At 37.9% G+C, this 13,446-nt stretch overlaps 1 protein-coding gene across 1 annotated transcript; it reads left to right on the top strand.

The window, feature by feature from the left end:
- The first annotated feature begins 6,869 nt into the window (after window positions 1-6,869).
- On the top strand, window positions 6,870-13,159 carry LOC144357819 (beta-1,4 N-acetylgalactosaminyltransferase 1-like). Its single transcript, XM_078011845.1, has 2 exons — window positions 6,870-6,917; window positions 11,625-13,159. The coding sequence occupies exon 2, from the start codon at window positions 11,639-11,641 to the stop codon at window positions 13,157-13,159; it is 1,521 nt and encodes a 506-aa protein (XP_077867971.1). The 5' UTR covers window positions 6,870-6,917; window positions 11,625-11,638.
- The last annotated feature ends 287 nt before the right edge of the window (window positions 13,160-13,446 follow it).

Below are 13,446 nucleotides of genomic sequence, written 5' to 3'. Positions count from 1 at the left end.
TAATGGCGTGTTATCCGATTGTCAATCGGGTTTTCGAAAAAATCACAGTACTATAGATAATATTTTTGTTTTGTATGCTATTGTGCAGAAGTATTTGGCTAAAAGGGGTGGTAAATTTTATTGTCTCTTCGTGGATTTTTCTAAAGCATTCGACAGGATAAATCATTCACTATTATTATATAAATTATTAACAATCGGTATCCATGGTAACATGTTTTGTATCTTGCGTTCTATGTATAGTAATGTTAAGTCTTGTGTCAAATCTGAATCGAATCTTTCAAGTTCCTTTGAATGTCCGACAGGGGTCAGACAAGGATGTATGTTGAGCCCTATTGTATTTAGTTTCTTTATTGAAGAATTAAATTTGATGTTGGTTAACTCGGGAAATTTGGGGATTCAACTAACACAGGACATTTATAATCTGTTCGCTTTACTTTATGCAGATGATGTAGCCATTTTTAGTGACTCAATTCCAAACCTGCAGAATTTGATTAATATTTTATCTCAATTTTGTATCAAGTGGTGTATGAAAGTTAATTTACAAAAAACAAAAGTTATGGTTTTCCGCAAAGGCGGTCACGCTTCACGAAACGAGAAGTGGTACCTTGAGGGATGCGAGTTAGAAGTTGTCTCCTATTATAAGTATTTAGGTCTCGTGCTTTCTTCCAGGAATATTTGGTCTAAAGCAGTTTCTACTTTAGAGGACCAGGCTGAGAAAACACTTAGGATTCTTTCATCGGTATCTGTTAAACTTAATGGGGTTCATTTTGACACCCATTTCAAATTATTTGATTCAATTATATCTACTATTCTGTGTTACGGATCTGAAATATGGGGATTTCATTACTACGACCAAATTGAAAAAGTACATAGAAAATGGTGCAGGAGGCTTCTTGGGCTCCCTCAAGGTACTGCCAAAGAAGTTATAGTTGGAGAGTGTGGGCGACTTCCAATCTTTGTTTCCACACTTAAACGTTGTACCGGTATTAAGTATTGGCTTAGACTCTTAGAACTCCCCCCCCCCCGACGAGAATTCCCAGGCATGCCTATTCAATGTTGCGTAATCTCAATGACCTAGGTAGAAATAACTGGGTGACGGCAATTAAACACATTTTGTATTCATATGGATTTGGGTATGTCTGGCTAGCTCAAGAAGTAGGTAGCAAGGACGTTTTTCTTTCTGAATTTGTACTGCGAGTCTCCGACACGCAGAGACAGCTTTGGAAAGCAAATGCGTCCTTGAAACCTAAATTACGTAATTACATTGAGTTCAAGAGTACCTTACAACCGGAGAAATATTTATCTTTAAATTGCAATCTGAAACTCGTCCGCATTTTTGCCTGTTTTCGTTGTGGGGTTTTACCACTTAGAATTGAAGAAGGTAGGCGCGAAAGGTTTGCCTTCAACGGAAAGATTCTGTAAAGTATGTCGTGCTAATTTTGTTGAGGATGAATATCATTTTCTGTTGATTTGCCCAGCCTATAACACATTAAGACGAGAGTTAATCCCCCAACATTTTTCATTCCAACCAAGCATGGATAAATTTCAAAGGCTTGTTCAAGCAACAAATGGTGTTATTCTACGAAATATTTGTGTGTTTGTGTACAGAGCATTTGAAGTTATGAAACAAATTAATTATTATTTAATTCCATGTGATCAATAACCGAGAATATTATCATATTCTACTTGTACCCGTTACATTTTAAGCATTGGTTTGATATGTTTGTATATGGGCCGGTAGCCTAGGAAAGCAATAAATACTTATTATATAATATGACCCTAAACACAGCCACGGCAAAGCTTGGCCGAGCAATTTCACGACAAAATGTACTCTGTCCGTACATTATTTTGCGCTTATTCCATTATTGTGTTATTACTGCAGCATCGTATTACATTGTTACAATATTATTTTGTCATTGTTTCAATTATTTATGTTACAATTATTTAGACATTATCTTGACATTCAATTGTCATAAGATTTGGTTATTTTCACGTCCAAATGTCGTGATATTCGGTTCGCTTGACTTGCGATTACCTCAACATTCGATTACCTGACCTACATTAGCTAACCCCGCTATACATGCAGTATTCAATACATAGTCCCGGGCCGCCTCCAAGCATTGTTCGTGATGGCAATGCAGCCTTTGTAAAAGTTAGCGGGAATTTCTAAATGATGGCCGTTTCATCAACATACAGGGAACTGACTGAGGTCGTCAGAGCCTGTCGTGACGAAGTATCAAATGCCGCACACTTGTAGTTGACACGACGCGCTTCTAGCGAAATTCGCGAGAAATGATCCGACTTTATCATCAGACGATGATCAGAATGTGTCAAGAACCAATCACAAGACTGGTTACCGTGTCGTGAACTCGCGAAATTTGAAAGAACAACTAATATTCTTCAAGCTGGTATTTTTTTTTATAGATTTTGTTTTCCATTTTTTTCGCCTGTTTTTCCAGTTTAAAAATATGAGCTGGCTGGAGCCTTCATCCCTTGTCTATTTCTAATACCAGCCGATCACCCCGCTCATAGGGACCGCGTACAGTTGATTATAGTTTCTGGGCTCCCTATGGTCTAAGCTGTGAAAAGTGAAATTAACAGTTCGTTTCTGGTGACGAGGCAGCTTGTTGGGACTGGAATTACAAATGTGTTACAATCACGCAGGACTGTGTTACAATGTGATAACGAGGTCACGCAACTTCGAACTTTGCCTGGGGACGTTGAAACCCATCGGAGCAGAGAAAACTATAGAGCTGTGAAACTGCTTTGACTCCCTCGCGGCTACAGGTTACCGTTTTCTCTTTACAAAACTAACAGGAGTTCCAACTGTTCCATTCTAGTCAAACACAGTAATGCGTAAATGTTTAGTTTTTTTATCGGATATATTTACTGTAAAATACTTTATTTTCGATTGGAATTAATTTTCGCAGAAGGAATGATTTAATGAAAATAAAATCCAGCAAATATACCTTTTTTTCTATATTTTACATTCAACTTGTCAAAAATCAGTGAAAATAAATTCCATACAAAACAGCTAAAAAGGTATTTTCAGAGAAAATTTATTCCAGCTAAAATAAGGTATTTTACTGTATATCATTTTTTCTTTACGAGCCCGGAATAAGATACTAGTAGTTGATCCTAAAGTACTCCTAACCCTAAGTCATAACATCTCGGACTACTATAGTAACATTGACATGCGTGCATCGGTGTTTTTTTATTTCATTGAAAAGATTTAGGGACACGGAAAAACACGCAGAAATATTTTTTCCATGTTTATACTCCACACAAAGAGTAATTAATCAGTTGTGGGGAGTTGTGTGACAGTTTATAAGAATTTACTCCAATCTATGGCCCGCGTATGGATTAGCCTACCTTGTCACAAAATGTGTGTGTGTGGGGGGGGGGGGTCGATCTTCTTTGTAGTGAGACTGAAACGGACACGTCTTGAAAAATACAACCTTACCTCGATCTATTCTTCAATAGCATACATACACAGCGGCAGCGGTCGCCCCAACAAAATCGAGCTGAAACCTTTTGTGGCAGCAATATTGTTCCCTCAACATGCAGAAAATAGCGTTTTAGAGGGTCTAGAATTCAAATTCTTGAAGGGGGAGCATGCCCCCGGACTCCATTGTAGCTGGTAGCAGATCTCGTCCCCCACGCGAAATTCCGTGCCGCCCCATCTGAATTACAGATGTGAACTAAAACGCAACTGGTCCAATACGAGTACCAAAAACGTACAACGTTGCCATAGATCCCGTCAAGTAAAAAATATTAGGGCGGAGGCGTTCTCATTGACCCAATAGAAATACGGTTTTTACTCCGATGTTCGAACAAATATTGGTTAAATTAATGCTCGGTGTGCTTACTAGTAGTTTCCCATAAGATTACATGCATACAATGAAATACGGAAAAAAAACGTATGGTTCTGAAATGATAATTCTAAGAAGTATACTGTCAATAAATGTGATATGAATAAACACAAATATATATTAACTTATAAACAGTCAAAGTTATATATAAAGACCGATAAAACGAATGAATCCCGCCCACACATACTGATATTTCTGGAAATAACGTAAATACATTGTGTGGTGATACTGAACAACAAATGTTTATAACCACAGTGTCATCTATCGAGAACCTTGCACAGCAAGCGAAATTTCGCAGTTAAAACTGCAACACTTCTCTACTACCGGAAAACCTAGTTTATTTAGTCCATTGCACAACTTATGAAAACCCGTTGCAACCGGGACATGCATTTCGATGGAATTCAGCTCCCCATCTACCAAATAGCAAATTGTTAGTCAACTACAGAATTGGGTTTTGTCTACCGTCAGAATTTGACAGAGAAGACATTCAGCATAATTATGGTTACTGCAGATGCGAGACATGGCTGGCGAAAAACTCTCGTGACACTGACGTGGTTGCTATTGGCAATTAACCCCACAAATTCATTGCCAATGCAGTTGTTGCCAACGAAGACATCCGATTTCGTAGCGCCATGAAATGAATGGCGCGCTACAAATCAGCCGTACAAATATATCGGCATCTTGACAATAATGGAGTGAACGTAACAAATCACGTCCATAACAGGAATATGTCTGTCAATAAGTACCTGAAATAAGAGAGGCCGGGGAGTGAGAATCAGAATGATACATGGTACAACTGTTACTAAAAAAGAACCGTGATGGCACTACCAAGTCCGCTGAAAAGGCCGGTTATTGACCGTGTCAGCCGTGTCATGATCAACTGTGTAATAATTCTTCCTCACTCCAGTCATCGCATTTAGAGAAGTAATATTCTCCAACCAAGTTTGCGGCATATGATATTTCGTCACGACAGGCTCTGACGACCTCAGTCATTTCCCTGGATGTTGGTGAAACGGCCATTATTTAGAAATTCCTGCTAAGTTTTACAAAGGTTGCATTGCCATCTTGAGCAATGCTTTATGAGAGACGGCCTGGGACTATGGATTGAATACTACATGTATAGCGGGGTTAGCTAATGCAGGTCAGGTAATCGAATGATGAGGTAATCGCAAGTCAAGCGAACCGAATGACAAGACATTTGGACTTGAAAATAACCGAATCTTGTGATAATTGAATGTCAAGATAATGTCTAAATAACGACACAATTGTAACATAATATTGTAGCAATTACACAATAATGAAATAATTAAGAAATAAAGTTGAAATAATGAAACAATAGTAATACGATGCTGCACTAATAACACAATAATGGAACAAGCTCAAAATAAAATTTAAATTAAGACCAAATAACTAAATAATGACCAAATAATAACCAAACTAGTTTCCAAATAAAGACCAAACAACTGAACAATGTTCAAATAATGACACCAAGCTAATTTTGGCGGTATTCCTCCCCCTATAGTTTTCAGCCAGACACTTTACACTCTGTCAGGTTTTGACAGCCTCACGCCCCACTTTGCAAAGAAGCTCGTCTGTGTTTTCTTTCATGTTATTCATTCCATTGTATTCTCTAACATAAACAACGCACAAAAGACGTTTATTTCGTCTCATATGCAAAGTAGGCATTTTGAATATGAGGTGTGTGGAGCTCACAGTGCTGGCAAAATCCAAACTCGACGGGTTTGAAACCAATTTTTCCGCTGTCAAATTCACTACTATTTCTTATTTATGGCTTCCCTGAACATTCATGGCGCCACTCACGTTTGAAAAATAGAAAATATAATGCAATGAATCACTGTTTCTCGTGTTTTTGTGGAGCTTTTATTCACCGTTGTTGCTGTGGGTGAGGGTGACTTCATTTGAATAATAAACTCCTCCCGCGCCTGTTTATATACCATGTCGGTCTTTAATTGAGCAATATAAATACATTGGTATTAGATATATCTAATTTATAGTCACTCTTAATTATAATATGCAAATTTTTCGGTGTGAAATATGTCTAATCACAAAACAACTTCACGTGCATAATTATTCATTCATGACATGTGTATCAAAAATAAAAACTATCAAAGCGTGTACGAAATATGACACGAACATACACAATTTCCCGAACGGGAACTAAAAATTAACCATCGATATCGACCAATTACTGCATCATTCACTATTTGGTAGTGGATGGAGGGGCTGCTGTGTTTGGTGGATGTTTAAAGGAAGCCTTACTTTGTGAACTTTTCCCGAATAAATGCGACATTCTAGCACCTTAGTTTAGTGTAATTTTTGTAAAATTAAAAATTATGAGATGCAAAATCCAACTAGAAGGTGCACAAATGTAGATGACCAAGTTCAGTTGCGATCAAGCAGTTTCAAAAGAAACACAATTTTGGACAAGTTACGCGATATACACACATAAAGCAATAAGCTACAATGCACTTTGGTCGTTAAAAATCCACTTGGAACACATTTTGGAAGGGGTTGTACAATTATTAGACAAAAATGTGCCTGACAACTTATTGTTATATTGAGTAAAGAAAACATTTAAGTACCTACTAGGCCGTTACGATTATTGTGAAATATTGTAATTGTATTATAACACGGACATGAAACTGAAAATTATTATATACGTGATGTTAGTGGAGAAAAGTAAGGAAAAAGCTAACATTTAACTGGCATGGTCATAAAATACACAGACAACAGACGAACGAACAAGATTGACTGTCACGTGATCAGGGTTGGCTGACAAATTGAGAGAGTAGAAAACATGTTACCCTAAGCTATTTCACGATACGAACACATTGCACAATTAGGATTGAACTAAAGTTTTGAGAAGAAACAAATATTGAGTAAAAGAGTTGACAAACCAGAAGAGGCACTTTCGGCAAAACGCGTTCTGATTTTAGTCAGGCCTAGGGAGACCATGTATCCAGCTAAGGGTGCTATTTTCGCCATATCAAGTTTGAAAAACGGGTGTGGAAAGCGAGGCTGGTTGTAAGTATGTCTAATTTAAGATCGTGTTTTCAATTATACACATAGGTAACACATGGGTAGGCTAAACTACTACTGGCATAGTCTCTAATATCTATACTCGACAGCAGCAGTTATAGTGAGTGTACAACAAGCATCGTGTTCGGGGATCAGAGAACTTCGTCTCGCTTGGCTGATGTTACTTACACGTAGAAATACCAGATTCGACCCAAATGAATACACATAAGTTAATTACAGATAGTCGAGCTTTATTCACACAAGCAGTCAGCTGAGGTAACCCCTCGCTGCACCGTTGTCTCGTTCTCCCCCTTACAAAGGTTGCCAACTCTCTATATTAAAATTCTAAACACTAAGGCGTGGCAGAGTAAACATACGATAAGCCAATCGACAATGAATTCGATTGGAAAAACAAAATAAAGCTCATCTGGGCCCTTAATGGCTAATGTATGTATGTTTGAATAAATCTATCCATACAAGACCGAGATCCTGTTCTGGAATGCCAGAAATGCTTGATTTTCGGATCATTTTTTAGCACAAAAATGACCACCGTGACCAATACGTCTGTATATCGGGGGACGGTCGATTCGTCCCAAATCACATTCGTCCCAAGTCGATTCGTCCCACAAGTCGATACGTCTCAAGTCGATTCGTCCCACAAGTTAATTCGTCCCAAAGTCGATTCGTCCCACAAGTTGATTTGTCCCAAAGTCGATTCGTCCCACAAGTTGATTCGTCCCAAAGTCGATTCGTCCCACAAGTTGATTCGTCCCAAAGTCGATTCGTCCCACAAGTTGATTCGTCCCAAAGTCGGTTCGTCCCACAAGTTGATCGATTCGTCAGATTTAAGGTTAGCCCACTACTAACTCGCCAAATAAGCACAAACACATCCAAACAACGAATTGTTCACGTACACGTCATGCACTGGCATGCGTAATTGTTCATTATGCCATTTTGTTTTTGCCGACGTTATAAACAAATACACCGTACACGCAACGTAGAGTTATTAGTTAATAAATACAAATACATCGTACATGCAACGTACAAGTTATTAGTTAATAAATACAAATACATCGTACATGCAACGTACAAGTTATTAGTTAATAAATACAAATACACCGCACATGCAACGTAGAGTTATTAGTTAATAAATACAAATACACCGTACACGCAACGTACAAGTTATTAGTTAATAAATACAAATACACCGCACATGCAACGTAGAGTTATTAGTTAATAAATACAAATACACCGTACACGCAACGTGGAGTTATTAGTTAGCGTGTCAGTAACAGTTGGCATAGAAATTGGCCCTGCTCAAAATCGTAACGCTGACCAAAAATTGAAAAAAAATGGACGAATGTGAAATGGAACGAATGTGAATTGGGACGAATCGACTTGTGGGACGAATGTGTTGGGACGAATGTGAATTCGGACGAATTGACTGTGAATCTGTATATCTATGACATGATGTATAATGAATATATAAAATTTGAACATAATCAATCAAAGCATGTCAGAGATATGGAACTAGAACCGCATTCATTAAAACAAAATGGCCGCCTGTTGTCCATTTTGAATCCAATCTGAAAAACACCAAAATGACGTGCATCAAGGTCCCATAATGTTCGATGTAGTTACCAATTTTCAACGAAATCCATCCGTATACATCCAAGATCCGGTTCCGGAATGTCAGAAATGCTCAATTTTGATGATTTTTTCAGCACAAAGATGGCCGCTATGAATCAGATTGTGAAACAAATTGATGTGCATATGTATAATATGTGAGTGAAATTTGAATGTAATCAGTTCAGGCATATCTAAGATACTACCCCAGGCGCCCGCACAGTTGCACGCATGGATGCACGCCCAGGGGTCAATCCATAGGTCCCCGTTTTCAAACAGCGTCCGAACGAGGATAAATAAAAAGCATGATCATTTGAACACTGCTAAACAAGACTGATAAAAGGTGATACATTTTGCGCGAAAGTATTACAAAAATCAGTTTTTTGGCCGTTGCCATGTAGATACATTTGGCGCGCAGCTACTTTGAAATAAGTTTTTGGCTGTTGCCATGGCAACAGTAGGCCAGGATTTTTTTTCAGATTTTACCACTCAACTAGAGTGAAGGTGTAACTCGCCTGCCAAGTTTAAGCAAAATCGGGCCAGCCAAAAATTCACACAAAATTAATACGTGAAGACAAAGAAAATCTCACACAATCACGCAATCCTAGCGGAGCGGATCGTAAATAAATTGTTTGATGTCTGCAGTGGTCCAGAATAGTATACGAATGCCAGAAATGGTGTACAATTGACGTGGATATTACACGAATGTCCGGAACGTTATATGATCGGCAATTTACGTAATTTATTCACACTATGCTAATCAACATTATTTAACACATAAATGTATTCTGAAAACAGATTAAAAATTCATTAAATGACATTTGACATATATACTTATTTCGTTCAAGGTGGAAAGGGATGTAGTGTTTGTATACACTGCACAGCTTTGCAATGCTATAGCGCCATCTATAGTTCGTAAGTACTTGTGTTTAAATGGTCATAGGTCTGATTAATTGGTTCCACACTGTGTCATTCATAACGCCTGGTTATATCATTTCATGTACTCCAATCTGACAATGTTTATCGTGCATATCGCCACGTTTAGAGTGAAATGTCACTACTGTGAATAATATGCACCGTGATAACACTTTGTGTTGTAATTTACATCAGTATAGGCTTGTTTGTTCATTAAAGTGTCTTTATTGCCCTGGTGAGTGTGTTTGATTTGATTTGACATTTTCCCCCAATTCGATATTTTGTCGTTAGTGTAAACCCTACCTGACCTGACCCTAACCCTAATGCCAAGACACGTTTCTCTACATCTCGTGTGCAATCGTTTTCTCTAATTTTGCGTTGGTTGTTGCATAAACCTTACCTAACCAGACCCTAATCCCAATGCCAAAACGCACTTGATTACATCTCGTGTCCAAACTTGATTCCCATTTTGGTGTTTACCGTTTGTTTAAACCCTCCCTGGCCTGATCCTACTTTTAATGTATGCAAAGATTTTCTCTAATTTGGGTTTTGTCGCTTGCATGAACTCTGCCTGAACCGACACCTAACCTAATGCCGTGACATGTTCATGTACATCTCGGGGCAGACATTACCTCCAGATTAGATGTTCGTTGCTTGCACAATAACAGTGGTCGATGCACTTTTTTGACACTGTCTGCTAATACTTATTCACTGAATTCCCTCAAGTTCTATTGCAAGTTGTTATTTTTAAAGAATAAATTTCTCTACAAATTGTGATCATGTATTTGGAATTAAATACCTGCCATTTAAGTAATTTCCGCCATTACAAGTTGTTAAATTGAGAGAATAAATATCTCAACAAATAATTGTGAATTATTTTATTGTGAATAATTTTTGTTTAATTGAAGCGGGAGGGTCGTCCCCCGCGCACACGCTGGAATTGAGTTCCAAGCGACGATAACAACACACGCTAAAAACGCAAAGGCTCATGGTTAGACGCTTGTTTGTAAACAATGACACGCTATGAATCCTCAATCAACGATTTCACAGACAGTATCACTAAACTACATATTCATTTATTCCTAAATTGCTTCCGTAATATAAGGCACACCAAGTTGACACCCAATATCTAGCAAAGTCTTCTGTTTTTTTGTAATGATCTGGTAGGAAAATGTGCGCGTTTTTTGATTTACGTTTTTCCCTCTGAGCAGCTTCGAACCCACAAGCTAATTTTGTTTTACCTTGATGTCATGCTTGTTCATCATGCCACGACATGGGTCGCTGAATGGTGTTCATTTTGCACACTACTTCCATAATCCGATAATTGACTGAAGTTGACTTCGGGTGAGAGTACACTTGGCGTTTGTACTAGGTGGTTCTACAATTTCCATGTGTGCCTCGTTTTATTTAGATTTTGTGAGTATTGAATAATGTCTTCCTCGCGTGTCACGCTATGGCCTAGTTTTAACCAAATGCCCACGTCGCAACAAAGTGCGTGACAACGAGTTTGACAATAGGACTGTTCTGATTAACATGCTCGGATTTGATATCATCATATTGCCACGTGATTTGTTCCATTTCATTGGTAATGTCTTAAAGCGTCACCTGCGCATTTGTCAGATGGCCATTGCGTTTCGTTGTTTACAAACAAGCGTCTACTCATGAGCCTTTGCGTTTTTTGCGTGTATTGTTATCGTCGCTTGGGACTCAATTCCCGCGCGTGCGCAGGTGACGACCCTCCCGCTTTAAATTTCTTTTTTGTCATTTGTTAGTTCGTATATACCGGAACTTGTCTTCAGATTTCAGTTGAGTGTTACACACTAAAATACGCTGTTTGTGACGTGGAACCCAATGATGTTTATTGTCTATACAGCTTTTTTTTTTAAATTTTCAGACAAATCACGATTTCTTGAAAAATTCTGGAAATATGAGATCGATACAGTTTTTTATTCTGTCATATTCCATACATTGAGCCGAATAATTTGACATGTTACAACACTGTTTCCCGAGTAATAAACACGTGACGTTCTGTTAGTGGTGATAAGATAATTAAATATGTACAACATAATGATGCATTTAAAGTATTTTAAATATGACAGAAACCAATCTAACAAACATGTATACTCGACCATGTTAACATCTCATCAATCATCTGTATTTCTCTTTCTTCAGAACTAAATATTACGATGAATTGGAAAACAAGATATGCTACCTTCTGTGTGGTTGGTCTCTGCTTCTTTGGAGTTTATCTGTTCATACTAGATATATTCAGCTCATGTACACTTGAAAGTGCAGCTATCTGGGAGAAAACAAACAGTACAAGTATTCTACATTTGAGAAAACAAATGGAATTTGACAAAACCAGAGACTGTTCATGTCCATCTAAATCGATTGGGCCTCTTGACAAGAACACTCGTCAGAGGCAGAAAAAAGAATACACAGAATGGGAACACCAAGAAAGCAAAATGGCCGAGCCTATGACACTGTGTCCCGCCATGTCCCCGATACAATACCTTGGATCCGGAATCACTGTTGAACCTCTAAAATATGTTCGCATAGTTGGAATTAAAATACATCCAGCACTACAAACGAACAAAGAGGTAACTATAATACTAACTTCCAGACATTCTTTAGGCCAGCTTTATGTTGAGTCTTCCACTATAACGGATTCTCTACAGATAGCAATACATGGGAATGGCAGTTGTCAACTCTCAATAAACACGGAAAAAATTAACGATATGAATACCGCCCTCTCCCATCTTGCCTACTATAGTACAGAACACGATATAAGACAGCGAGATTACATTGACGTCTCCATACAAGACTTCGTTGTCGTCATCAATATTCTTATACAAAGACACCATGTGCCAAGGCTATATGATCCAGGACCTGGTAATGACATCAATAGAAAAGTCACCATTGTTGCAAAAACATTCAACCGCTATGACTGTGTCAATAAACTTATTTCAAGCATAAATCACTTCTATCCGAAAATGACAATATTAATTGCAGACGATTCTGAAACTAAACAAAAATTGAATGGAACTAACGTAAAGCACTTTTTAATGCCATTCAAAGAAGGCTATAGCGCTGGAAAGAATTTACTGGTCAGCCAGGTACGTACAAAATATTTTGTGTGGGTTGATGATGATTTTGTTTTCACCAATTATACTATCTTGGAACGATTTGTGGAGAAACTAGAATCCCCCACAGCTGAACTAGACTTGGTGGCTGGGCTAATCTCGAATATGAAAGGAATAGCAATGGAAGACATAATCAAAGATGGATGGTCCGATGTTGAGTATGTTAAAGGTCAAGATGGTGGCTGTCTTTTCAGACGAAAGCTACCAGTTACAAAAGTTAAAGAGTTTCCGAATTGCAAATTAAAGGATATGGTTATTAACTTCTTCATGGCAAAGACTGATGCAGTTAGAAATGTAGGGTTTGATTTAGTGTTCGAAAGAATTGCTCATCGCGAGTTTTTCATAGATGCTCTGGGCTATTTAAGAATAGCTCAATGTGACGATGTCATCATCCAACACAGAGGAGAAGGCAAAAATAAAGATTACAAACATTACAGATTAATGGAAAACCAAATGAAGGCCCGGGCAGCATATGCAGAACGTATACTATTCAAGAACAACCTACAATGCTTTCAACCTTGGAATCCCATTTTCAGTTCATTTATGAAAAATAAGAAAGTCTAATTAATTGGTGGAAGAAGTCTCACCAATGCAATGTTGTCTATGATGATACCATGATCTAGTGACTCAGGTAAAACATAGCCAACTGCATTTTATTATATAGCCCAATACCGTAGACGACCAATATAGTTTACCATGGACTTTCATATATGTCATGGTTGTCTGTGAACTACTATGGTAGACCATGCTAAATATGAACAAGCAATTATTTCCTGATGTACTATTCTTCTGATTTCTCATTTATTTTAAACCGTTGACACGTAATAATATCCACGAAAATTTACAATGCA

Source organism: Saccoglossus kowalevskii, chromosome 11, assembly GCF_978046115.1.
Source record: "Saccoglossus kowalevskii chromosome 11, keSacKowa6.1, whole genome shotgun sequence".
NCBI classification, from domain to species: domain Eukaryota; kingdom Metazoa; phylum Hemichordata; class Enteropneusta; family Harrimaniidae; genus Saccoglossus; species Saccoglossus kowalevskii.
This window is presented reverse-complemented; position numbering and strand designations above follow the sequence as displayed.

Coding starts and splice junctions, on each gene's coding strand:
- LOC144357819 (XM_078011845.1), top strand. CDS start 11,639: ATGAATTGGAAAACAAGATATGCTACCTTCTGTGTGGTTGGTCTCTGC.